Source organism: Suillus discolor, assembly GCF_016758755.1.
Source record: "Suillus discolor strain FC423 chromosome Unknown F5147scaffold_29, whole genome shotgun sequence".
Lineage (NCBI taxonomy): Eukaryota > Fungi > Basidiomycota > Agaricomycetes > Boletales > Suillaceae > Suillus > Suillus discolor.
In genome coordinates this window covers 152,199-176,670 of record NW_024541276.1, presented here as the reverse complement: position 1 = coordinate 176,670, position 24,472 = coordinate 152,199, and the positions used below count along the sequence as shown (strand labels likewise).

General features: G+C 48.8%; 8 protein-coding genes across 8 annotated transcripts; 4 read left to right on the top strand and 4 right to left on the bottom strand.

Moving 5' to 3' along the window:
* Positions 1-137: 137 nt before the first annotated feature.
* F5147DRAFT_773927 (uncharacterized protein) lies at positions 138-1,742 on the top strand (the record flags this gene model as incomplete). Its single annotated transcript, XM_041441545.1, has 4 exons — positions 138-714; positions 770-943; positions 994-1,032; positions 1,084-1,742. 4 exons carry the CDS (start codon positions 138-140, stop codon positions 1,740-1,742), a joined length of 1,449 nt encoding a protein of 482 aa, XP_041292542.1.
* Positions 1,743-2,100: 358 nt separating this feature from the next.
* On the bottom strand, positions 2,101-3,234 carry F5147DRAFT_773926 (uncharacterized protein; the record flags this gene model as incomplete). The annotated part of the gene is made up of 7 exons (XM_041441544.1): positions 2,101-2,345; positions 2,395-2,505; positions 2,555-2,617; positions 2,669-2,794; positions 2,855-2,938; positions 2,997-3,089; positions 3,138-3,234. The coding sequence occupies 7 exons, from the start codon at positions 3,232-3,234 to the stop codon at positions 2,101-2,103; spliced, it is 819 nt and encodes a 272-aa protein (XP_041292541.1).
* Positions 3,235-3,452: 218 nt separating this feature from the next.
* F5147DRAFT_773925 (uncharacterized protein) lies at positions 3,453-5,777 on the top strand (the record flags this gene model as incomplete). Its single annotated transcript, XM_041441543.1, has 9 exons — positions 3,453-3,596; positions 3,651-4,235; positions 4,281-4,400; positions 4,453-4,482; positions 4,547-4,576; positions 4,629-4,739; positions 4,791-5,169; positions 5,219-5,356; positions 5,416-5,777. The coding sequence occupies 9 exons, from the start codon at positions 3,453-3,455 to the stop codon at positions 5,775-5,777; spliced, it is 1,899 nt and encodes a 632-aa protein (XP_041292540.1).
* Positions 5,778-9,875: 4,098 nt separating this feature from the next.
* On the bottom strand, positions 9,876-10,915 carry F5147DRAFT_653043 (uncharacterized protein; the record flags this gene model as incomplete). The annotated part of the gene is made up of 5 exons (XM_041433743.1): positions 9,876-9,941; positions 10,052-10,146; positions 10,414-10,486; positions 10,528-10,687; positions 10,863-10,915. The coding sequence occupies 5 exons, from the start codon at positions 10,913-10,915 to the stop codon at positions 9,876-9,878; spliced, it is 447 nt and encodes a 148-aa protein (XP_041292539.1).
* Positions 10,916-13,789: 2,874 nt separating this feature from the next.
* Positions 13,790-16,305, top strand: F5147DRAFT_745835 (DNA breaking-rejoining enzyme; the record flags this gene model as incomplete). The annotated part of the gene is made up of 4 exons (XM_041439790.1): positions 13,790-13,804; positions 14,747-14,802; positions 15,080-15,673; positions 15,729-16,305. The coding sequence occupies 4 exons, from the start codon at positions 13,790-13,792 to the stop codon at positions 16,303-16,305; spliced, it is 1,242 nt and encodes a 413-aa protein (XP_041292538.1).
* Positions 16,306-17,252: 947 nt separating this feature from the next.
* F5147DRAFT_773923 (histone-fold-containing protein) lies at positions 17,253-17,765 on the bottom strand (the record flags this gene model as incomplete). The annotated part of the gene is made up of 5 exons (XM_041441542.1): positions 17,253-17,304; positions 17,356-17,419; positions 17,476-17,530; positions 17,589-17,700; positions 17,746-17,765. The coding sequence occupies 5 exons, from the start codon at positions 17,763-17,765 to the stop codon at positions 17,253-17,255; spliced, it is 303 nt and encodes a 100-aa protein (XP_041292537.1).
* An 839-nt stretch (positions 17,766-18,604) lies between these two features.
* On the top strand, positions 18,605-20,622 carry F5147DRAFT_773922 (WD40-repeat-containing domain protein; the record flags this gene model as incomplete). The annotated part of the gene is made up of 7 exons (XM_041441541.1): positions 18,605-18,847; positions 18,897-18,965; positions 19,023-19,127; positions 19,178-19,523; positions 19,577-19,697; positions 19,745-19,896; positions 19,943-20,622. The coding sequence occupies 7 exons, from the start codon at positions 18,605-18,607 to the stop codon at positions 20,620-20,622; spliced, it is 1,716 nt and encodes a 571-aa protein (XP_041292536.1).
* A 207-nt stretch (positions 20,623-20,829) lies between these two features.
* F5147DRAFT_178131 (putative phosphatase regulatory subunit-domain-containing protein) lies at positions 20,830-23,597 on the bottom strand. The gene is made up of 4 exons (XM_041428412.1): positions 23,506-23,597; positions 21,390-23,454; positions 21,091-21,338; positions 20,830-21,039 (listed from the first exon to the last, which is right to left on the bottom strand). Coding segments are annotated over exons 2-4 (2,247 nt in total). The 5' UTR covers positions 23,387-23,454; positions 23,506-23,597; the 3' UTR covers positions 20,830-21,037.
* Between the last annotated feature and the right edge of the window lie 875 nt (positions 23,598-24,472).

Below are 24,472 nucleotides of genomic sequence, written 5' to 3'. Positions count from 1 at the left end.
CGCTGCCTTAGCAAGGGCGGCCAGATTGTTTGCTCCTAAGGTGGACCAAAAACAATGGAAGAAGAGAAAGCAGGTGATGTGTCAATGTTGTGTTGAAAAACTAAATTTTAACATCGTATACTTCCATGAACTCTTAGATGTACAAGACTTGGTTGTTCAACAACAAGAAAAAGAAGGAAAGGAAGGACATGATCAAGTATGGGAGGAAATGGACGCCCAGGATGGTGGTCTACCAGCAGAAACGCGAAGAGGTGCTGAAGAGGATTGAGGATGAGTCCGGGGCGAAGCCAGGAGATCCTGGTATGTTCAAGCATTATCAGGCGACCGTGAAGAGAGTCATGGCTGAATTGGACGACGACGAGTTGGAGAAGGCGAAGGAAACCGCGAAAGAGTGGTCCAACAACTGTCCGCCTCCGGAGATACAAGCACAAGTTGCTCGCAAGAAGGGACCGGCGTATATGGAGCACTTTTCAAGCGAGATGTGGAGGCAATGCGGGATGAGAGTGTTTGTGATGTCAGCTTGGAAGAATGACAAGGGAGAGGTGCTGTTCGGGATGCAAGTGAATTTTACCCATCTTCCCGGATCTTTGATCTCAACGCAATCATGCAGGCACGATGATAACGAGGCATTAGGAGACGGGGACAGCTTCATGAAGACGAAGGACTGGGAGAACATCGAGCCAGTTTGGCAGGAGTATGCGCAGGAACAGTTCGGTGAGTGTTTGAACTGTGTATACCGGATGTCAAGTGTTGACCCACACCATGATAGGTGCCGGGGCACGGGATGTAGGAAGACAAGTCAAGGGAGGTCACAAAAGAATCCGAAAGCCAGCTTTCGAACTCGACACGGACGATGATGGGAAGCCATTGCTTCTGGACATCACGGACACGAAGCTGGAGGAGAAGAAAGCCATTGTGAGGGCATTTCTCACATCTCACTATCGTAAGTCTGTCTTCACAACATCCGAGAATCTGTTGAATTCATGGATCCAGGGATATGTTCGGGGAAGGACAAGGCTGTTGTGCCATGGAGTGCCATAGTTCAAAGTCAGGATGACTTCGTGGCCTGAAAGTATCTTCCAGCGGATGTTGACTTGAAGGAGCCTTCGAAGCTGCAAAATTGGGACACCACAGCCTTGCTCAATTTCTGGCACGCCCGGCAGGAAAACGACGAAGGTCCCGCATTTCTATTCAAAGCATGGAAGAACAAAGATGGGGACATGGTACCATCTGTCTTATCCAGCAAGTCGCCCTCTCCTCAGACCCGTGTAGTGAGAAAGCAGCATCGGGTCACAATCCGAAGGCCTCGTGATTCGTCAACTGAACTGTTGAGTGATGGCGAGAGAATAGCTCATCCTACGGAGGATGATGTGGATGATGACTCGGCTGATGGGAGATCCCCGCAAAAGAAACCCAGATATTCCTGGGGTCCAGCCACCAAAGGGACGGAGGTCCAAACGTCAATTCCAAAGCCTCGCAAGGCCAAGCCAGCCACATCAGGTGCACTCCTGACATCTCAAATGGGCGATCTCCTGGCCGGGTTAACTGCTGAAACCACAGGAGATGGTACGGAGGAGGTGGAGATGGAGATGGAGATGGACAGGGGGAAGACATCGCCTGCACCAAAGAGGAAGCGGGGCAAGAAAGCCGTGGTGGAACCATCAGCGAGGACCACGCGGAGTAAGTCGCAAATGCCAGTCGACAGTACACCTAGAGTGACCAGAGCACGGAGACGTAGGTAATGTACATATACCATAGTGCCCCCATGTGTAGTTTACATTCACACATGCCGACAACCGAGTACCGAGTACCGAGTCTGGGGTCTGAGTTCCAAGTACCGAGTCCTGAGTCTGGAGTTCGGAGTCCGGAATATGGAGTATGAAGCTCTGAGTCACTAGTCCCCAGGCCGGAATCACCATCATCCGAGCCCCGAGTCCCGAATCCCGAGTATCCTGACTCCCGAGCACCGAGTCCGGTGTCCGGAATATGGAGTATGAAGTACCTAGTACCTACTCTGGACACCGGAATCACCATCATCCGAGTACCGAGTACTGAGTGAATTATACAGTAATTCATGTCCAATCTGAGATTGACTACTATTTACATATGACTGGGATCCTCACAAGAGGCAATGAGGGTATCCAACACCTGCAGCATTTCAGCAGTTGCCTGTCTTACCCTTTGCATCCTCCGGAGGTCCGCATCTGCTTTGCGGAGTTTGTCGCATATTTCTGCCCAAGCCATACGAAAAGGTCTGTCAGCCTCAAGGAGCTGTGCTACAGTAGGGCGAGGAAGAGGTCCATGATGGTGTTTGTATTCATGCATGCAATCTCCAATTGATTGAACTGGCATGGCATTAGCAGAAAAATGCAAATACAACAATCGGATACTGACTTTCGGAATCATCATAGCAGCCAATTGGCTTAAACTCATGAAGCATAGCACGGAGCTCTTCATTGGTGAGTGGTGGCTCGGGCGATTGACGTTTGGGAGTCGTTGAACTTGCTTGGGGATAACATGAATAAGAGCCATGACATGGGATGAATAAACGCACAACTCAAGAGGGGCGCTGGAGCAGCTGGAGTGGCCGATTGAGGGTCCGGAGTTAATTCATTCACTGCGAAAAATGCCATGAAACATTTGCAAGAGACAGGATGAATTTACTCACCAGTCAGTGGTGAATCCAGAACAGCCGGAGGATCATCAAACTCAATCAAATCATCCTCGGGCCCGAGATACAAGTCCGGGTCATTGAATAAAGGAATATCATCAGCCTCAGCCGGACGTGATTGATCTGGAATTAATTCAAGAACTCTCATAGTGAGAATATGTGCATTTCAATTAAGATACATACCGGGAATGTCATCCTCGGGCCCGAGATACAAGTCCGGGTCGTTGAAGAGAGGGAGATCATCAGCCTGCGGCAGATATGATTGAGCTGGAAGTAATTGATGAATGTGCAAAATTAGAGTGTGCATGTGAATTGAGATACACACTGGGAATTTCACCCAAGCCATCCGGACCAGTTGTTGACCCAGCATCAGAGTCCAAGTCCTCATCCAGCCCCAGGTAGATATCATCCAATGCATCTATGAAATATCCGGTCAATTAAATGAAATAACACAAACAAAACATACCTAGGGACATCCGGGACTCAGATGATTGATCAACATCCATTGAGGTGTACTGAGTGACCGGAGGATCATGAAATCTGACACCAGGTTGAGAGCTCATGATGTGTGATGAACTGATGGGCTGATTGATAACTGATAACCAGGAAGTTCAACACATGGCCGGCGCCTGCCGAAAGTTGAACCACGACCAAACAAAGACAAACAATCAGCGATTTTCATCAACGTCCTTCAATTGTGTGATTTCTTTTGAAACCTCATCCCAGTGATAACAGATTTCACCCAGCTTTCAAGCTTTTTACTTGTTTCATCTCAAACAGAATGTCTGCTCCAGTTCAATCCTCTTTGGCCGGTCTCCAGGCCTCCACTGCTCAACTTGTGGGCATCATCACCCGGGCTCAGCTCACTCCGGCTGGCACAGGGGAAGCCCATCTTGCTCTGACAGCACAGGCAACCACCCTTGTGGTATGTAGCATTTCTTTCCTTATCTTGCCATTTGTTTCACTGACATCCGGGTAGGGCGCGATCGCCCGGCAGTTTGAGAAGGGGCCTTACATGCCCGGAGTTGTGGCATCTTGCTCCAGGGAGTTGATGAGGGTGAGGTCCATGACTCCCCAGGTGTGGCCTAACTGGCACAGCATCGGCCATGACGACCCCCGCATATCAAAACACTCCTGGCGCAGCAAGATCCAGGCTTGGGACGCCTTGGATGACCATTCCTGCGATCTCCCGGTCATCCCTAACCCATCCACCGCCCCACTGACTGTTGACCTTCCTTCTCCTCTTCCCATTCCGTCTGCTCCTGTCCATCCCTCTCCTCCTGTCATTCCCTCTGCTCCTGTCCCTCCATTCCCGCCCGGCCTCGCCGGACCTTCAACTCTGGCACCCTCCGGGTTCCGGGACAAAGGCAAGGGTAAGGCGGTTGATGTGAGCCTTGAGCCGGAAGTTGGAGGGAGCAGAAAGAGGAAGTCTCCGCTGATTTCTGGCGAATCATCCCAACCTCCGAAGTCCGCCATGAAGTCTCACAAGTGGCCCAAGTCTGCTCGCATCGTCAAGTCGAAGCCGATTGTGGAGTCGGAAGATGATGAAGACACAATTATTCAGGTATGTTGTCTGGATTATTTTTTACATTCTCTCAATTTTTTGCAGCCACTTTCGCGTGGAGTTCCGGAGGTCGTCCTTCCCTGGATCTCCACACTTGCTCAAGGGACCCCTCACTTGCCTCGTTCACCCCGTTCTCCAAAAAAGAAATCCTTTGGCCCTGCTTCAGTAAGTCCAATTTGTTTGTCCGGATCTCACATAAATGCTGATATGTTATCAGTTGACTGCCGGCAGTCGTCTGGAGGTTCCGGTAAGTCATTTGGAGTTGTTTGTCACTCATGCTAATGATTTGTATGCCTGCAATTTTGTATTAGGAATCTCCCAGCACTCGTCCGGAGGTTGCAGTAAGTCTTCTGCGCTCCTCCGGAACTCGCATTTACACTAATAATTTGACAGGCCACCTCCGGCACTCATCTGGAGGCCACGGAGGACCATGACACTGAGTCCAACGCTTCGGATGGTGATCCCCCAGTCATTGCCTCATTCGACATTACCATTCCTGGCCCAGTGAGTACTCTATATAATTCCTGTTTGTGCAACAACTAACTTGTTTCACAGAACAACCCCTGCCATTATTGTGTCAAGTTCGATTGGCCCTGCGCCACTCGGTTTGACAGGAGGAGGCGTACTCCCTGTGTCTCCTGCATCCGCTGCGCCAGCAAGAAGGTGAAGTGTCAACCTGCATCAATGGGATCCCTGCCCCCACGGACTCGCCCTGGAGGCAAATCCACCACCCGTCGTATGCGTTCCAGCACACCTGCCCCCAAAGCTCCGGCCGCCTCGCAGTCAAGGGCCCGCACTCGCAGCCAATCTCGTGGCCCCACGCGTACTCCGGCTGTCCCTGCTGTGACTACACCACAGGTGCAATCACGTGGTCGCAGCAAAACAATCACTTCCACCAAGGCACCTGTGCCTGCACCTGCTCCTGCAACAGCTCGTAAGTCTCCTGCATTTGTAATGACCAGCTGAACTTAATTTTGCCTTAGCTGTTCCGTCCTCGAGTGTTGCAGTTCCTCGTTCGGCACTCGATGTGCCCATGCCGGATCTCCATTCCATGGCAATCGCCATCCGGGATGGTGCAGCTCGCATTGCCATGCTTGAGGCTCGTGTACGGGAGCAGGATGGTAAGATTGATACCCTGCAATGCCTCCATGAGAGCCTCCGGCGCCAGGTCGTCGACCAGCACCCTTCATTTCCACTTCCGGACATGCCTGCCAATGCATCATTTTTACTCAATCAATCAGTTCCACCCCCCCCCCATCCATGTCCCCCCTCCCCTCTGCACTTCCTGCCCTCATCAATTTGGATATGGCTCATATGGCTGTCATGGAACCCACCCCCTTGAAAGTCGAGGATGGCTCTGACATGATTGGGCTCGTGTTTGAGCCCAGCCAAGTTCAGCCTGAGGGTCCACAAACGTCCGGTGAAATTGTGGTCCCAGATGACCCGGGCAACCTTGTGCCAGAGTATAATTCTGTTTCTGAAGAGATGTATATTGAGGTGCCTGTTGAGCCAGCTGGTGGGGAGGTTGACATGGCTACCTAATTGCTTAGTGATAGATGTACATAAATGTTTTGCAATGCATGTTACCTATGGCAGAATTGAATCATTGAATCACCGAAACCCGAAACACGGCACTCGAAACTGGGTGATCACAGTTGATATCACCCGACCTCCGGACACCCGGACACCCGAAGCCCGAAACTCAAACACCATTGTTAAATTTCACCAAGTCCCGAACCCCGAGTCCCGGAACCCGGAACTTGGAACTCGGGCCTCGGGGACTAAAATGTGAAAGTAAAAAGAGATCTCGTAAATCAAAATCTTTCACAACATAGATATTTTCCCAAGTCCCGAGTTCCGGGTTCCGGGTTCCGGGACTCGGGGTTCAGAGTTCGGGACTTGGTGTGAAATTTGATATTATGAAAAAGTGTAATGTGCACTTTTGAGATTTCTCTTACACTGAAATGTTGAATCCCGAGTCCTGAGTCCCGATGAAGGTTCAACGATACAGCGAGGCACGAACAATGCTCCTGACTGTATCTATAATTGTTGTAAGGTCATGCGTTGCCTAGTCTGCTATACTTGAGACGACAAGTGCGTTCGACCCTAAAGGGGAAGCGAGTGCAGCAAGGATCTAGAGGTATGCGCTGAAAGCGCTACTGGTTGGCCAATGCGAAGCGCGAGAAAGCGCAGGTGCGCGCAAGGCGCGGGAATGCGCGCGTGTATGGCGCGAAGCGTGGGAAAGCGTGCGCGTGTATACAGATATGAGAGAGAGTAAGAGTGAGTTTGCTTAAGTGATGATATGATGTAAGACAAGAGAAGAGAGATGCGAGGTGTAAACAAATAGATTTCTACTATGTTCTGCTAGGTGAATAGTGGGTAGTAACCAGTAAGTCCTCTGTCGTTCTGGTGGGAGAGTAAGTGAGTAAGTCATAGTATGTACTGCTGGCGCTTAAGTATGGCGCCTAAGCGCTGTCATGCGGAGCCGAAGCGCTACCGAGTAAGGTATGTAAAGATATATGTAAGTAAGGGTCCATGATAAAAATAAAGATGGAACGATAAGCAAATGTGAGAAATGGAAATATACGCACTAGGGAACTTGGTGGACAGTGGATGGATGCTTCCGGATGGCTGGCGCTATAGGGCGCTACAGCGCGGGAAAGCGCGCGCGCATATACATCGTGAAGCGCGGGAAAGGTACGCGCGCATGGCGCGCATTGCGCGGGAAAGCTGCGCCTCATATAGAGATAGCTGCAGGTAGCATACAGAGTGATGCTACAAGTTCGTGCCATGTACTCCCCAGTGAAAACTGCCATATTGCACAATGAGAGGCATGAGTCTCTACACCGAGTCCCGAGTCCCAAGTCCCGAGTTCCGGGTTCTGGGTTCCGGGACTCGGGGTTCGGAGTTCAGGATTCAACATTTCAGTGTAAGAGAAATCTCAAAAGTGCACATTACACTTTTTCATAATATCAAATTTCACACCAAGTCCCGAACTCTGAACCCCGAGTCCCGGAACCCGGAACCCGGAACTCGGGACTTGGGAAAATATCTATGTTGTGAAAGATTTTGATTTACGAGATCTCTTTTTACTTTCACATTTTAGTCCCCGAGGCCCGAGTTCCAAGTTCCGGGTTCCGGGACTCGGGGTTCGGGGTTCGGGACTTGGTGAAATTTGACAATGGTGTTTGAGTTTCGGGCTTCAGGTGTCCGGGTGTCCGGAGGTCGGGTGATATCAACTGTGATCACCCAGTTTCGAGTGCCGTGTTTCGGGTTTCGGTGATTCAATGATTCCATTGTAGCACCCGGCACTCGGGACTCGGTGTTCTGCACTGACATTTGACTGATATTTTTGTGAGTTTTGGGCTTCAGGTTGTTGGGTGTGTGACACATAGGATATGCTTCACAATGGCTTCGGGACTTATGAAATGTATCTAAACCCACCTGTATATGTACCCCTCTATGTATTATATATATCACCACACCCTCGGCCCACCGTGTATGTCATATTCCACCACCCCGGCCCACCCATATATGTAATATTCCCCCACGTCGGCCCACCCATCTATGTGATAGATATTGTACCACACCCTCGGCCCACCCGTATATGTGACATTTCCTTACCTCGGCCCACCCGTCCATGTAATACACCCTACGTCGGCCCACCCGTATATGCAATACACCCTATGTCGGCCCACCTGTCTATGTGATAAATATTTTACCACACCCTTGGCCCACCGGTATATGTGACATTTCCTTGCCTCGGCCCACCCATCTATGTAATACACCCTACGTCGGCCCACCCATATATACAATACACCCTTTGTTGGCCCACCTGTCTATGCGATAAATATTTTACCACACCCTCGGCCCACCCGTATATGTGACATTTCCTTACTTCGGCCCACCCATCTATGTAATACACCTTATGTTGGCCCACCTGTATATGTAATACACCCTACTCTACATATTGCCCAGATGGGCCCACCCATCTCCATTTGTGATAATATCCCCCCCGGCCCATCTGTGAACATCAATGAAATATATATCATTGCCATGCATGGGCCCACCCATCTCCAACGGAAATAATATGCCCTCCGGCCCACCCGTCATCATTGAGGATGTACACAACATGGGCCCATGGTCCGCTGGCCCGTCTTGTATGGGATATTATGCAGGTCGGGTGGCCCGTATAATACGGAATTTGTCACTGAAGGGGCTCCTTTGGAGGGGGGAACATCACTGATAAACTGTCTCAATCTTCTCATGCGTGCGATGTAGCCCAGGACATAGCACCAACTCTGTGCAAGCTGTTGTAGAAGGGAGGGTTTGATGAGGGCCTCACTCAACACGCCATAGTAATCATGGACTGGTAGGTCTAAGTCTTTGATACATCATGTACAGGCCTCGTTTATGAATATTATCTTACGCAGGTATTCACAACTATACTCTGCATGCTTGCTCAACGTCGTAATGAACATTCTAATGAATTCCAAACTATGATTTGAAGTCCTACACTATGCCGGAATTACATCTTCATACACCAAGGCAGTCTACTGCGGCCTGACAGTTCCTCAAGACAGAGTTGAAGTTCAACTAATTATTCCTTGAGATGCAGCTGCATGTAATCAAGGAATTCACAATATTTTAATCATTTTCTGAGTCGATGTTCAACCAAACAAACATACATGTCTTGAGTCTTGACGTCGCATAAAGTTCCGCGCGGCCAAAACAAGTAAGCTTGAATCCTAGTAAAGCTTCAAGCTTGTATGTAGACTCAATATTTAAGCTTTAATGTATATTTAATACAACCCATAGCAAGGGTTCGAACCGAGAACCGGACCCAACATATTGATATCCAAACTTCATACCTTAGGCCTTCATAGGTCTTACATAAGTACAAATGTTCCGTTCCATAGTCATTGACTGAGTACAAAACAGGTGTATGTAAGTTTATTTCAGAATGTCTCGACTCGATGAGCTCATGCATGTTTAGGAGTTTTCTTACAAAGTCACCCTGCCATTTGGCTCGCGTTCTCGGACACTATTGCTGTGAAACACTTCCGTGTTCTGAGATGACTCAACCCATCGACAGGATCGACCATCGCCGAGGGACTGTTTCAGAATGCTGATACAATCTTGTGTTCTTTATTTCGTAAGGTGAGTTTCTAATGTGAACACAGTTATATTTTTTGCTAAGTTCCGCACATGTTAGTTTTGTTGGCGTCTCTTGGCGGCCTTCAGCTTGTTAAACTCTCTCCAGGAATCTTGGTGCACCAACCTGTTTCTGATATCTGCGTGTAATCACTGCTCACCATTGCTGCTAGAATTCGAAATCTATTGAAATTTTGATACTCGGTGGTGCTGTTCAAATTTTATTCGTGCAGATGTTTGTGCTGGGACCATGCCTTATTCTTAGCGTTCGAGAATACCATGCCAAACTCATGGCGTACTCCCAGCAATAAAAAATGTGAGTTTTATTTTCGTATGTAATTTTTTCACCACCATCAGGAAAACATTGGCTTACTTAATCTTACTTATTTCAACCTTTTTACTCCTTTTCCCACTTATTTCAAAGGTACAAGTTTGATTATTGCGTCGATTGCTAACATCTTCCATTCATAAGTAGTAGCATCTTCGTTATGTGCAGGTATCAAGAGGGCTCAGGTGGAAGGGCCGTTGCCAAACGATTTTCTCTTTGTCCCACTGCATCATAACAATCTCCGAATCAGCGCCCAAATATCAATCATATCGTAACAGCCAAGACACATCACAACAGTCTTATAATAAAGATCCTCCTCTATGAGCTCACGCACGACATCAATGTTTGCACCCTTGTACATCTTGCACGAGCCACAAAACTTTCTATCTGCTGCGGCTGCATCGACGGATTCAGGCACTCCGTCAACCCCTGTCAAATTCCAAAGTGCTTTAGCATTAGGTACATGACTTGCTGAAGTAAGTTACGTAGGACGCCTTGGCTGACTTATTTCTTGATGTTCTTGAGGTGGGTAGGTCTTACTGCTAGCACCAGGAAAACTACTGGTTGCGTTTTTTACTTAATTTGTCGCTTAATTACATGAAAAGGGACGCATAAGTTGATTGAGCGAAAAAGCGCGAGCCACTTAATTAAGCCCACATGCATGTCTGGACTGTAGGTGCTGTGGCCAGCGATGACCTTGCTTTCGTTTGTTGTTGCACTTTTCCAGAATATCAGGGAATTGGCAGACTCCAGGACCGTCCGGCTGGGCCTGTCCGGGTCCGCTCAGTTGGCATTCCCATCATGATCAACCTTCCAGTGCACGCCCTCAAGGCTGCACAGTGTGCACCATCCAATGGCAGCGGTACCATGTTCGTCGTGCACCGTTGCCACCGTCTGCTGAATCTGCTTGACTTCTCGACTCATTCGTAGCACATCCGCCACTTCCTCTAACACTTTCAAACCCCATATCCTTCAGGAACCCTTTAAGCTTTAACGCCTGCATCTCACTAATGTGCGTACTCTCAGAGATACCAAGGCGCATGGCCCAGTGCATCCATCAACAGCTCTTAGATTTCAAGAGTGCTCGTGGTACATTTCCCCAACTCAAATTCATAGTCACGTGTACCCATCATTGACGAGTTTACTTTACACTGCCCACACTGTCTTCTTCATCCTCGCAGGTATCAAGCAGTCTCATGTGTGGGGCCCTCGCAGCATCATAGTGCCTGTCTCAAACCTTCCTCATAGGCAATACACTCCCGAGGCTGATGTTTGGGCGCTGCGCTGTTCATTCCACAGCCAAGATGCACCAAAAAGTATTGCAAGTACTATAATTACAAATATGCAGTTCAATCAAATTGTCTAAATTTCATGCAGCGGCCCAAATCAACCTCATCCTTCTTTCATCTTTCCTTATCTGATGCCATCGCATTCCCATCGTCATTCTTCTTTGTCTTCTTAACCGCAGGTTGATCGGCTCTCGATATTTGAGTCTTCCTTTTTTACAGCTTGACCTTTATGGATGTTACGCAGTTTAAATGCGCTGAGAGGAGTCTTGTCTCCATTTTACGAGTGCACTTGAAACGGTATTTTGGAAGGACAGAACTGTAAGTCCGTAACTACTAACAATATTCGTAGCAAATGTATGAGCAAAGAGAGAATGCGGAAAATGCCGTTGTTTGTAACTGTGGACGATCTGCATGACCTTGCAATCCTTGACTTATGTGCAGTTTGAGCTGTACGCGAGCCTGCAAGCAGAAAGCTCAAACAAGTGCTTACTAAGCGAGTGGCGCATTTAAGAAGCAACGCACGTCTTTTTCGTGTCCTATTCTTTTCTCTTCTCCTGCGCTCACTCGCTTATTTGTTTCATTAAAAGATTCGAGCGCATATACTCGTTTAACGTAATGTAACTTCGGCGATCAATATTACAATGACCAATACCTCGAATCTTGAACCTCCTCAGGGGGCCGGAGGTAAAAGTGTTCATTCATTCAACCCTGACAATGACAAGGAAATGTCTGAAGGAGAAGTCGACCACCTAGTGGACTCCCTGGGGAGGAAACGAGGTCAAGACTTCGACCCTCTGGACAAGGATTCGGTTGCTGCCGAGAACCTAGCTAGAACCGCTCGCAACGAAAAGCGAGCCGGTCAACATGCTGATCCAAACTTCATCGAAGACATCGAGGACAACGAATCATTCATAGAGGATCCAGAGTCCCCACCTGTAACACCAGTGCCTAATTCTTCTCACAAACTTGCACGCGCCTTTAGCTTCTTGAATTCACTTACTCCTACGACACACAAGGCAATTGAAGCCACTTTTAAAGCGTCATCTTCCTTGAAAGCTTCAGTTACCGCACCTAACACTACATCTACTTCAGATACTATAGTTTTCAAAGATTCCGATACCATTCTTACGAAGTCTACAGACTCCGCTTTCGAGATACCTAGACCCATCCTCAACTTAGCTAAGGCTCGTATTCACGTTCCACTCACCCTCTTGACCGGAGCCTCGCTCCGAAAGATCCACGCTGACCCTTCTATCATCAAAATGACGAAGGGACTAGTCTTGGATGACCCGAAGCTAAGTGTCATGGATGTATCGGTCGGGTTCCCGGCAGAGACCACTTTGACGGGTGACAAGTTCTATGAAGCTTACAGGAACTTCTTGAAGCTTCTCAAGCTCATAGCGGACGATGCTACAGTCAAGAGGTTCAAAGACCATCGCGACTTCTGTCTGTCATGTGATGAGTTCACAGATGATTTTCTCCTTGTCCTGAACTTCGACATCGAAACTAGAAGGAAGTTCTTCAACAATCAAACTTTCCATCGTCCAGACGCATACTTACAATGTTGGAACGAGGTAAATATCAACACATCTTTACATCCGGGCAGATCGTCCAGGGGCGGGAGTGGATCGCGATACAATCCATACCCCCCATGTAAGAATGATGACCCTTCGTCTGTCAGTACGTTGGGTGAAGGAAAGCCCTCCTTTCGGAAGGGCAAAGGAGCGAGCAATTCCGACTCGCTCCTTTGCATCATTTGCAGTTGGAACGGACACAGAGCCAGTGGTTGTACCCACATGCACACCACCAAGAATGTTCCTGTCGTCAGTATGTGGAACGATAAGCTCATCCTCAAGTCTTCCTCTTCCCCCATCTGCATCTCCTTCAATATCGGGAAGTGTCACGCCCCAAAACACTCATCCGATATCATTCACGTCTGTTCCGTCTGTGGCAACAAGTCTCACGGAGCCACGTCCAAATCTTGCTTCTGAAGTCCATAATCGTGTTGTGACACCATACAACACTGATGCGTATGAATCACTCCTTCACAAATACAATTTGTCACATGTCTACCCTTCACTCGTCTTCAATCTACACCATGGATTCCCTATTGGTGATATTCCTCTGATCAACAAAACATATATTCCAAAAAATCACAAATCAGCTCTTGAACATTTGGACGTCATTCGAACGTATTGCCGCGACGAGGTCGCATTGAACCGCATGTCAGGTCCCTTCACCAAAGAACAAGTCTTCGACATCTTGGGAGGTCACTTTGCCTCTTCACCTCTTGGCATTGTAGAAAAATTCGGTGAACCCAGCAAGTATCGCGTAGTGCGCGACCTCTCTTTCAAAAATAGCGATGGGTTCTCTGTGAACGGACATCTTGACTCAGACAATTTCCCAACTGAATGGGGTACAGCTACCCAAGTGGCAGAGCTGGTGAGGATCCTTCTTCCACCTTTACCCTTCTCGGATGTGTACTGCATCTTGTCACCACTTCGTTGCCGTAACGAGTGGTTTTCTCTTAGCGCGACGCTGCGCCGTTCGCATACCCTCTCGTTGGAACACCTTGGTTTAAAAACGAGGGGGACTTGGGGATACCCTTCGGGCGTATCGTTTGTGTTTATCTTCACCTTGCGGCACTTTCATGCACACTGTTATGATTCACATGCTCGAGCGCTTCTTTCATTTATCGCCACTTCAGGCGTTGGTTTTTCTTTATGTCTTTCCTTACTTCAACTTCCCAGGTCGCCTCGGCACCTCCCGGAACTCAAGCGGCGATGCTTGACATCAAGGCAGCCTATAGAACGGTGCCAGTATGGCCACCTCACAAATGCTTCTTAGTCGTCGAAGTAGACGGGGACCTCTACATAGATCATGTTTTTCCCTTCGGGCTTTCTACAGCCGGAGGAGTTCAAGGCAATGTCGCTGACGCAACCGTAGACATTTAACACTCAATGGAGCTCGGTCCGATAAAGAAGTGGGTCGATGACCACTTGCTTTTCAGGTACCTGTCAGGAGGGGGAACTCCTTTGGATGATGGCACTTCCTCAAGTTTTACCTACTCTCACGGGCTCCTCGAAGTGTTCAAAAGATCTCGCCCGCTCGGAGTCCCTTGGCATCCGAAGAAGCGGCAAGACTTCGCGACGGTCTTCATTTACCTCGGTCTTTTATGGGACCTCGTACTTCACTCAGTCACAATCCCGGATGAGAAGCGTCAAAAGTACTGGAATAAGCTCTTTGCACTTTTGGACCTCTTAGCAAGCGGGAGGAGGATGTCGTGTAAAGATGCGATGAGTATTAACGGGACACTATTGCATGTCTCCTTTGTCATCCCACACGGTTGCTCTTACCTAGCGAACTTATCTAGCTTCATAGCGCAATTCTCTTTGAAGCACGTGTCGCGTCACCCTCCCCCTTCAGTGGTCAATGACTTAAAATGGTGGCTATCCATTCTTTCATCTCCACCGTCCCCACGCATACTCGTCCCAAAGGGCCCACCAAGGGACATGGACCTTTGGGTAGACGCGTCGACAGACTGGGGGATCGGGATCATAATCGGACACAGATGGAATGCATGGACCCTTCGTCCGGGTTGGAAAGGGGATGGGAGAGACATTGGATGGTTGGAGGCCATCGCAATTGAACTTGTCGTTCAGACCCTTTTGGCGGACGGGCTAGAGGATTCAAACATTCTGATCCACTCCGACAATCAAGGAGTGATTGGAGCCTTTCAGCGAGGTCGCAGCCGGAACTTCCAGGTTAATCATTGCATTAGGAGAGTTGAATCCATGTCTATGGAGTCCAACGTCGGACTCGTCTTTGCTTACGTCGCTTCAGAACGGAACAGAGCAGACTCGATTTCTCATGGTGAGGTCGGGATGCCTGAGAGCCGTTTTGTTACTCCTCAGCTCCCAGACAAGCTCTCTCCTTATATCCTTGCATATGCCTAACAACATCACGTCATTACAGGCATCAGACAGAGCTGATGTCGCGGCAACAGTAGCCCAATTGAAGGAGATTCTGGCACTTCCTCCATTGTCGGGGGTACCACCTACTGTCGCTCGCAGCCACCCAAAACCTAGAAAACCCAAACCAAACAACACTATCGCTCCTTCCGCGCTTCGCCCACATGTTCTTGCCCGTGACAGAGTTAGACTCTGGTCCGCCCCTCATTCCACATCATTTCACTCGTCTATGCTGAGACTCCTCCCTCTTGAAGACGTCGTTCAACTTCTTGATGTTATGCTTGTATCCATTGAACTCAAGACTCGCGAGAACTATGGTTCTGGCTTGTTGCATTTTCATCAATATTGCGACACTAGAAAAATTCCAGAAAAACTTCGCATGCCCGTGCCGGACCATTTACTAGCTTCTTTTGTAGCGTCATGGGCTGGTAAGGTAGCGAGCACCACTGTCCAAAATTGGTTGGCAGAGCTACACTTTTGGCACAATTTGCACGGCGCTCCTTGGAACGGGCGCTCTCTGGTGCGTTCGGCGACTGCAGGTCTCTCCAAACTAGTACCATCTTCCTCCAAGAGACCTCGTCGACCCCCCATTACTCTTGAACATATGCACGCACTGTTTTGTCATCTTGATCTTTCAAACACATTTGACGTGTCCGTCTTTGCCGTAGCTTCGACAGCCTTCTGGTCTTGCTGCAGGTTAGCTTCATCTTCACCTTAAGTTTGCCTTTTTTAACATGTACCTTCTACCCAGACTTGGGGAGCTAATCATTGACTCCGCCCTCTTGTTCAATCCTTCGCGCCACGTTTCACGTTCAGCACCTTTGCGTCGAGGAACTTCTTCAACAGGAGTATCATTCATTGTCATCACCATTCCCTGGACAAAGACGACTCACGGCGACGGAGCCAACCTTGTTGCATCCCGAATCGATGATCACTCAAATTCCATTTCAGCTCTTAACCACCACCTTCTTGCCAACACAACCGTTCTGGTTGACGCACCTTTTTTCACATTCGAGACCGAGAATGGAGGATGGGCTCCGATGATGCGCACCTGGTTCATGAACCATTGCAACCAAGTTTGGAAACAGAACGGATTAGCTGAGCTCTCAGGCCACTGTTTCCGGATAGGAGGAGCAACGGAATTGCTCTTGCAGGGCACACCTCCAGACGTGGTAGCTATGCAAGGGCGATGGAAGTCGCGCGCCTTCTTGGAGTATTGGCGCAAAATAGATTCAATCTTACCTATGTTCGTCTCTTCCACCTTTTCAAACACATGTTTGGCCATGATGCAGTCAGCCATGGACTCCTTCTCATGTTGTTACAAGTAATTTTGTCGTTCTTTAGTTCTGTTATAATGCACATTGCCTTCGCTTACTCGTTTTTGGGGGATCGTGTTGTTTTGCCTCTACACGACCATTTGTGAGCTATGCTTGGTACGGGCAGTGTCGTGCTCCCAGCAAAGATTTATTCCTACCTCACACTCGAGGGATTCGGTGTTTGATTGCTCTCTTCTCTAGTCTCCTTCATCAGTCTCACAATCACTAATGATTTAGTCACGCTTGAACTTAGCTTCGCAGTTCACCTTATAGTCACGTGACTTTGTCCATTGCGTCTATACATACTGCCTTGGCTACATTTCAAGCTCGAGACCACTCAGAGACTCCAGAAGCAACGCGGATATATCCCCGCGGATCAAACCCGAAACACCCCCCCCAAACACTGACTTCTATTTAATATTCTCGAAGCATCTTAGTATTTCTCTCAAGTCGTCTACATCTCAGTACAACAGAAACTCGGCACAGTCGAGCCCTGTTAGTGTGACGATCTCAGAGTGACATGCAGCCGTGACGCTCCGGGATCGTCACATGCTGTCTCCAGCCTAGCAAAGTAAGCCTCACTCAAATAAGCAGAAAAAGCGGCGATAGGGGATACATAGAAAGCATCATAAGCACAAAATTAAGGAGACTCTCAGTAACATAAAGAACAGTGGGGGGATGGGAAAAAAGGTGAGCATGCAGGCAAAAAAGCAGTCAACGGCAGAAAACATGATAGTGGCACTGGCGGAAAACATGGTATACAGATGCACTGCCAGGTACTGCAACGAAACAACATCCTGCAACAGTCACAGAGTACTACTAAGAGCTGGTTTCGAGTCCTGACATACATTCATAAGTAACGAGACATATAGTACTACATGTAGATCTTATACTTAGCGCAAGCACTTCTACAAACATGTATGAATCAAAATTAATGCTCAGTTGCGTGATTTGGTAGATTAGGAACGTTCGCCCCGGAGACGGCGAGCGAGAGCGAGATCCTTTGGCTGACTACAAAAAAGTGTGAGCAATCAGACTACTATTTACCTGGAGGAAGCTTACATGGTGACCCTCTTGGCGTGAATGGCAGCCAGATTGGTATCCTCAAAGAGAGATACTAGATAAGCTGGACAAGCAAAGATGGATGAGCTTGAGTGACAGTCCAATGATGCGTCTACTTACCCTCGCTAGCCTCTTGCAGGGCAAGAACGGCGGACGACTGGAAGCGAAGATCGGTCTGTAAGTGGTTGGTAATGTCAGTGTTTGTGTTACATGCAAGGGAAATATGGGCGTACCTTGAAGTCCTGGGCAATCTCGCGCACGAGCCTCTGGAAGGGGAGCTTGCGGATGAGCAGCTCGGTGGATTTCTGGTACCTCCTGATTTCACGGAGGGCGACTGTGCCGGGTCTGAAGCGATGAGGCTTCTTCACACCTCCAGTGGCGGCGGCCTACGATGACGAGTAAAGGAACATTAATGAGAGTTCACAGTATATGATAGTAAATACTAGCCGCAATACTCTTTCTAGTCTGCTTGGTAGCGAGTTGTTTGCGAGGAGCCTTGCCTCCTGTTGACTTGCGGGCGGTTTGCTGAAGTTACCAAAAAAGGAAAGTCGTTAGAAACATATGTTACAACATTGGAAGTTCCATCGGGACACGAGAGGGACTTCCGGAGGATGGAAGATGCGGATGGAACAGAATGCGTGGTTTCAAACCTCCGTGGTGCCTTCTTTGCGAAAGAAAAACACCAAACACAGGTCTTGCGCCACAGCACCCGGCACTTGGGAGCACCTCCTTCTCATACTCCCCCACTCGGGACGATAATCATGTCCCCCTCCCCTCACAAAATTTTATACAATAGAGCGAAACAGTATCTACATACCTTAGTACGAGCCATTTGATAATATGTGGCGTTTGTAGGTTAGAATTTGAGATTTGAACTCGAAGATCACCGAGATGATGGTGGTTGGGAAGAAAGAGAGTGGGGGAAAATATATCAACACATCCTCTCTCCTTAAGCCAGCTGGAGGATTTTTTTTTGCTGGCATTTCTGACTCTGCTTTGCAGTGCTTGTGGTCAGTGCGCACTTCGCTGTGACAGTCTCATGGCAGGGGCGGAGTCAATAACGGAACTGTCGTCATGAGTGTTAACAAACAGATGTAAACAAGCGCGCATTCAAGCTCAAGTTTCAAGTATTTCATTGATGCAAAGTCAATACTTCATAGCAGCTACTGATCGTGCTACTACATAAGTCTCCCATTTGTTCGAAACGCGAAAATTGCACCAGGACTTGATGGTGCTGCCAATGCTCAGCATGGATACATCAATACCAATGCTATTACCATCGAGCTCAATTCCGCGTCCACCTTCACATCCTCATCTAGAATGGACACCTAAACGGTATCTCTCTGATCCTCAACCACCTCCCATGGATGATGCAAGAGTTCTTGAGCAAGAAATGGCTGCTGCAAGACAGCTGCAAGATGGGAAAGCCGTAAAGAAGACAAGACCTCGGCGAACTGTTGATTTTAATGCGGGTATGGGCAGGTGGAATATTGTATGTAGCAACTTGATCATTACACGATTATACGTCTAATCCAGTGTAGCTACGCAAACACCGACCTAATTCGACATATGTCCCCTCCATGAGACCTGCTCCTCCCTTCATTATTGACGTGCGAGTTTTTCTTTCTGTGGCCCATAGCTGCTCAAGAAATGTTCCTTGTGTATAGCTGCTCCCACCAATTGCATATCCTGGAAACTCTTCGACGTCCTTGTGCACCAAATTTATTCACACCTCGACCAACAAGATTCGCTGTCCAGTCAATGTTGTTACAGTCCGTACCACTATTGACGTTTCTTTTAAATCTCTCAAACATCAATTTAGTGGACTCCAGAAGGACGACGAGTACTGACAGGGTCAACAAGCGGAGAATTTACCCTCTGGAACGGTCTCACATTTAATTTCGAGACCATTCTCCAAGCCCACGATTCCGCCGTCCGCGCCTTCCAATTCACACACTCTGGCTCATTCCTAGCTTCGGCAGATCAGAATGGAATAATCAAGTATTTCCAGCCGAATATGAACAACTTGACTGCGTGGGCTGGCCATCGTGAGGCTATCCGAGGCTTGAGCTTCAGCCCAGATGATCGCCGCTTTGCAACGGCAAGCGATGATTCAACTATCCGAATATGGTCGTTCGAAGAGAGTCGGGAAGAAAGTGTTCTTACAGGTAGAAAGATTTATTCATCGTTTCGTGGTTTGGTCCGTTGATTTTATTGCTAGGACATGGGTGGGATGTCAAGTGCGTTGAGTGGCATCCTAGCAAAGGTCTTCTAGTATCTGGAAGCAAAGATAACCAAATAAAATTCTGGGACCCGCGAACTGGAGCGGTTCTTTCAACACTGTAAGTGCACCAAAACAGTTCATTGCCATCATTAACGAGTGCCTCAGGCATCAGCACAAAAACACAATACAAGGCCTGGCATGGTCTCCTAACGGCAACCTTGTAGCAAGCGCCTCCCGTGATCAAACGGTTCGCGTCTTCGACATCCGCGCCATGAAAGAATTCCGCATCCTTAGAGGTCACAAGAAAGAAGTCTGCTGTAAGCCTTGCCTGCTTTCATTCGACCGCACACTGACAATCCATAGCCGTGACATGGCACCCCGTGCACCCAATACTTGTGTCTGGCGGCTCCGAGGGTGCCGTGCTCCACTGGGACCTCGGCGGCCCAGAACCAACGAACATGCAATCCGTCACACAGCCCCGCGCCACGCTATCACAAGCGCACGATTCCAACATCTGGTCAATGGCCTTCCACCCCATGGGCCATCTCTTCGTGACCGCATCAAATGACCACACCACGCGTTTCTGGTCGCGCGAGCGCCCTGGAGACGCAACATCAGTGTTCTCCGGCGGCGGCGAGAAGCCCCCAGAAATTATAGACATGAGCGGGCAGGACGACGAGGACGACGCGATGGTCCCCGGGTTCAGCTATGGTGGCACGAATAAGTGGTGGGGCAAGGACGAGGATACGGCGGTTGGCTTGGGAGATAATAGTTATACCCAGCGTGCGCCGTTTTCGGGCGACGATCCGATGGGATCGGATGACTTTATTCCTGGATTTGGAACATCGGACAATTTTGGAGGTGGCGCAGGTCCTTCGGCCGTCGCTCCGAAACAGAGTGGTCCGCTTCCTGGTCAGGAAGAGATGTGGACGGCTGATGCGAGAGGTGAGTCGAGAGGTGAGGATTGGGGAAACCGCAGGGGTGGGTGGACAGGTCGCGGAAGGGGGTATAATCCCAACGGTGCTCGTAGAGGGCGGTACTGATTTCGCAGACATGCTGTATCTATCATGCCATATTTTGCGATGTCTCCCTCAAATATTGCCACCACAAATTGAGAGCTCGAAGACAGTTGTATTGGAATGTAAGAGCTGACGCGATGCGTTCTATGGTACGGTGATTACTTCGTCAAAAATCAATATGTATGCGGAGCACTACAACGCGGAAATGCATCCCAGAAGGTCAATAACGATAGCATATGAGATAGCTGAAAAGATAAACAAGAAAAAAGAAAATGACTGTACGATGCGAGGAAGCCCTGTGTAAGGAAATATGAAAGTGCCCTAGTGTACAAGTTGTGATATGACTGCCACAAAATAAATAAAGTTCGTTTCATGTCGAGTCGTGGATGTCATGAATTGCAGTGTAAAAACCAGGGTCGTTGATCTATAGGATTATAAGTTCTGTGGGGGTGTGAGTGTGATGCCAGCCGGTCTCTCGGAGAAGACACTCACAGTGGACCACTGGCGTGGGGCAATCGAGCATTGAATTCCCGCGTGGAGTAGTCGGGCCACTTTGGCAAGTAGAGACGCTATCCAAGCTACAAGAGCGGGGTCCATTGAAAGCAGTATCGCGCAAGGGAGAAGATAATTCGTGAGCAGAAGGACACAACAACGCTTCTACATTGGATGCCGATTGCGAACGGGTGATTGAATCAGAAGAATAGTCTGTCAGTGAGCCAGAGCCGGTGAAGAAGCAGAATCTGTGACAGGGCGTTAGCTTTGAGTTCCGATTACTCAGAACCTGGACCTACCGGTTAAGAAATTGGCTATAATTGTCATTAATAGAAGGCTTGTCGTCGGAAGAAATGGGTGTGCTGGGCCCCGCAGATGTAAGCGGAGTAGCCAGGGAACTCGAGTCAGACCCAGAAGCAGTGGAGCTCGCGCTATTCATCCGAGCCATACTCTGAGCAGTAAACCTGCTAAAGAGGGATGGCTGTCCTTGCGCGGGATCACTGCTGCGAGTAGGAGTCTGCTCCTTAAAGGGACTCAGAAGAGCAGGACCTGGAAGGGTTTTACGCGGTGTGCCACCCATTGATCTGTCTAAATAGCCGCGATGATGGTTGCGTTCGCGTGCTGCGCGTGAAAGGGGAGGATCGAGGTTTAGAGATTCCGACTGCGCAAGGTGCGCCTGCTCGTGCTTCTCCAGATCCCTAGATGATCCTATAGTAACGGATCGAGTATGACGTGGCGGCATCTTATCGACGCGATAAGAAGTATGCTTCGGCCAAGCACTGGAGAGCTCTGTGGGATACGTGGGGGTCCGTACAGCTGGAGACGATAGGGAAGGAAGGCCCCCGTCTTGAGCTACGTTACGCGCAGAGCCTAAATTGTACCTCGCTGGCATAGGCGTTTCTGGCAATGCCAAGGAAGAGCGCGGTGGAGAAGCCTGAGAAGAATTCGTATCCACTCTTGCCGACTCGATTTTGAGCCCCGAACCCCCCATGGACAACCCTGCGAAAACGGGTGCCTTGCGCGCCACAAGCTTCCCGACGAACTTAAGCATGTAATTGGCACCGTTGTTGTTATCCCAGAACTGCGTGCCTGCGGTAGTATACCGCAAGGCAATAAACATCGTCTTCTCCTCGATACGCAACCATATGTCATGCAACCTTATCGTGAACATGAAAATGTCAAACGTGCCACCGTTCACGGATTCCACATAGTGGGCGGTAACTTCGCTCGTCGTCTGCCACAAATCCAGGGTGAACCGGGCAGCAACCCATTTTTCGAATGCAATATTGCGCACTCGAACGCGTCCGGTGATGGTCTTATCGTGTTGAGATAAAGTGAGTCCTTGCAGTACCACGTCCGTATCTTTTGACGGGGTGGACGGCATGTTGCGAATTTGAAGCTCAATCTGTTTCTCGGTGAAGTCGTCTGGTGAACCACGGACGAATGATGGTAAATCACTCTCTGTACCGCTGGTATCGGTGGCTAGGTCACGATCTCGCGACACTGCGAGAGGCTTTTGCTTCGAGAGAAACAGTTTGACATGCTCAAGCTTGGCATCGAAGTGCACCGCCTTCGAAAGGGTGGGCGTCGTGGGCTCACTCTTCACGACCACGCCGCCCGTCGGAATTGTCAGGCTGGGAAGCTTCGCGTGCTTGAGCGATGGTTTGATAGGCTGGCCAGACTTATTTCGAATGAATCGCGTCTGTGGGGATAGGTTCGTGGCGGACTGAGACTCAACGAGTGAGTTGAATTGGGGAAGAGAGCTGGAGCGCATTTCCGCAGAAAATTGACGAGTATGTGCCCTGGGCTTTACACTGCCAGCATTGTCAAATGGTGCTTGCGTCAACCGCACCGTGTCAACATCAGATGCATCACTGAACTCCGGCGGCTGAGCACCCTTTTTGTCCACTTGGTGTGTGCGAGGACTCGAATGGTGCCTGGCCTTGACAGTGGGAGATGATGGATTGGAATTGTGCCCACGTACTCGTCGAGGACGCGATATAACGATGTGTGACTCGTCAGAAGGTGCAGAAGAGGTGGAAGAGGTGGAACTGGACGAGTCGTATTGATAAATATCAGTGGATGGGAAGCGTATGGATGATTGAACCATGGTTGGATCGACGAGGCTCTTGCCGTTGTCAAGATCGCTCGCGTCGAAAAAGTCCGTTATAGCGGACTCAGACCACGGACCGTGACCTAAAAGTGACATTCGTTGCGGCGAAAGATGCCCTTCGACACTGTCATTCTGCAAAAATTGTGGATCGGCAGTAGGGAATAAAATTCGTGGTTGAGACATCTTGCAAACCAAAGGATGAACGATAGAAGAAACCCAAAGGACAAAAGCTGTTGACGTTCTGATGCGGCCTGTCTCGAAAAATTAGACGACGTTGCAGTGATATGAAGATGTGAACTTGCTTTTGTTTGAATAAAAATACGGTGTCTATTAACCCGCAACGATTTAGAGAGACTGAGACATGAGGTTAAGATGAGGGCGAGAATAAAACGAAGTCAAAGTTTGCCCCCACGGAAACTGACGTCACTGGCAGCAGTGATCTCGGTGTAAATATAGGTGAAATTGGCTTGGACACTGTCGGTGACTGATTTCTAAGGTGAGACTGGATGAAGTTCCAATGGTGAGTCCGGTCACATATTTGAGTTAAAAGTTCAGAACTGACTATTAATGACCTAATGGATTGAAGATTGAACACAAGTGCTGGTGAACTCTAGTATGGAGGCGAATGAATGTATGTGTAACCTGGTATGTAGCAGGTTGATGGGCGAGTTCTGTCATGACGATACGATTATATATGATGAAAAATTTGAGAAGGAAGACTACTCAGCAACCTTACGGAATTAAGAACACACGTGCGAAAGATAAGCTGTCTCCACCTGTTATCTGTCATTTCGTTTGGTCACCGCCAAACTCAGATCCGAGTTCTTCTTTACACAACGCTATTGGTGGTAAGAACATTCTATCTTCAAAATTCGGCATGGTCGGCCTTCTTCCGTAAATCTTGTCCTCGCACGAAGATGTTTGTCAAGTTGATGGATGGCGTCATGCTGCACCAATCCCAGATGACAACCGCTAACGCTGGAGGTTCCATTTTCAGTAAGTTTTGTCCAGCTTTCGTTTGTATCAAGAGATAAGCTGAAAGTCCTGAACAGAAACATGGAGAGGATAGGCACCGAAATCCCTAATGGTTATGGTCAGACACGTCACCGGCTATCTAAAATCACCCTCTAGTGGCCTAAGGACCGGAAGGTGAGTAGCATGTTTAAAGAACTTTTTAAGCAGCAACCATTGAACAACGCCGTTCACCACCAGTGTGACAGCGTGTGGTAAGTCAGTCTTGAAATCGTGCCGTTCGGAATGAAACATAGA

Coding starts and splice junctions, on each gene's coding strand:
- F5147DRAFT_178131 (XM_041428412.1), bottom strand. CDS start 23,386: ATGTCTCAACCACGAATTTTATTCCCTACTGCCGATCCACAATTTTTG. Junction 21,339..21,389: donor TATAGCCAATTTCTTAACCG/GTAGGTCCAGGT, acceptor GCCCTGTCACAG/ATTCTGCTTCTTCACCGGCT.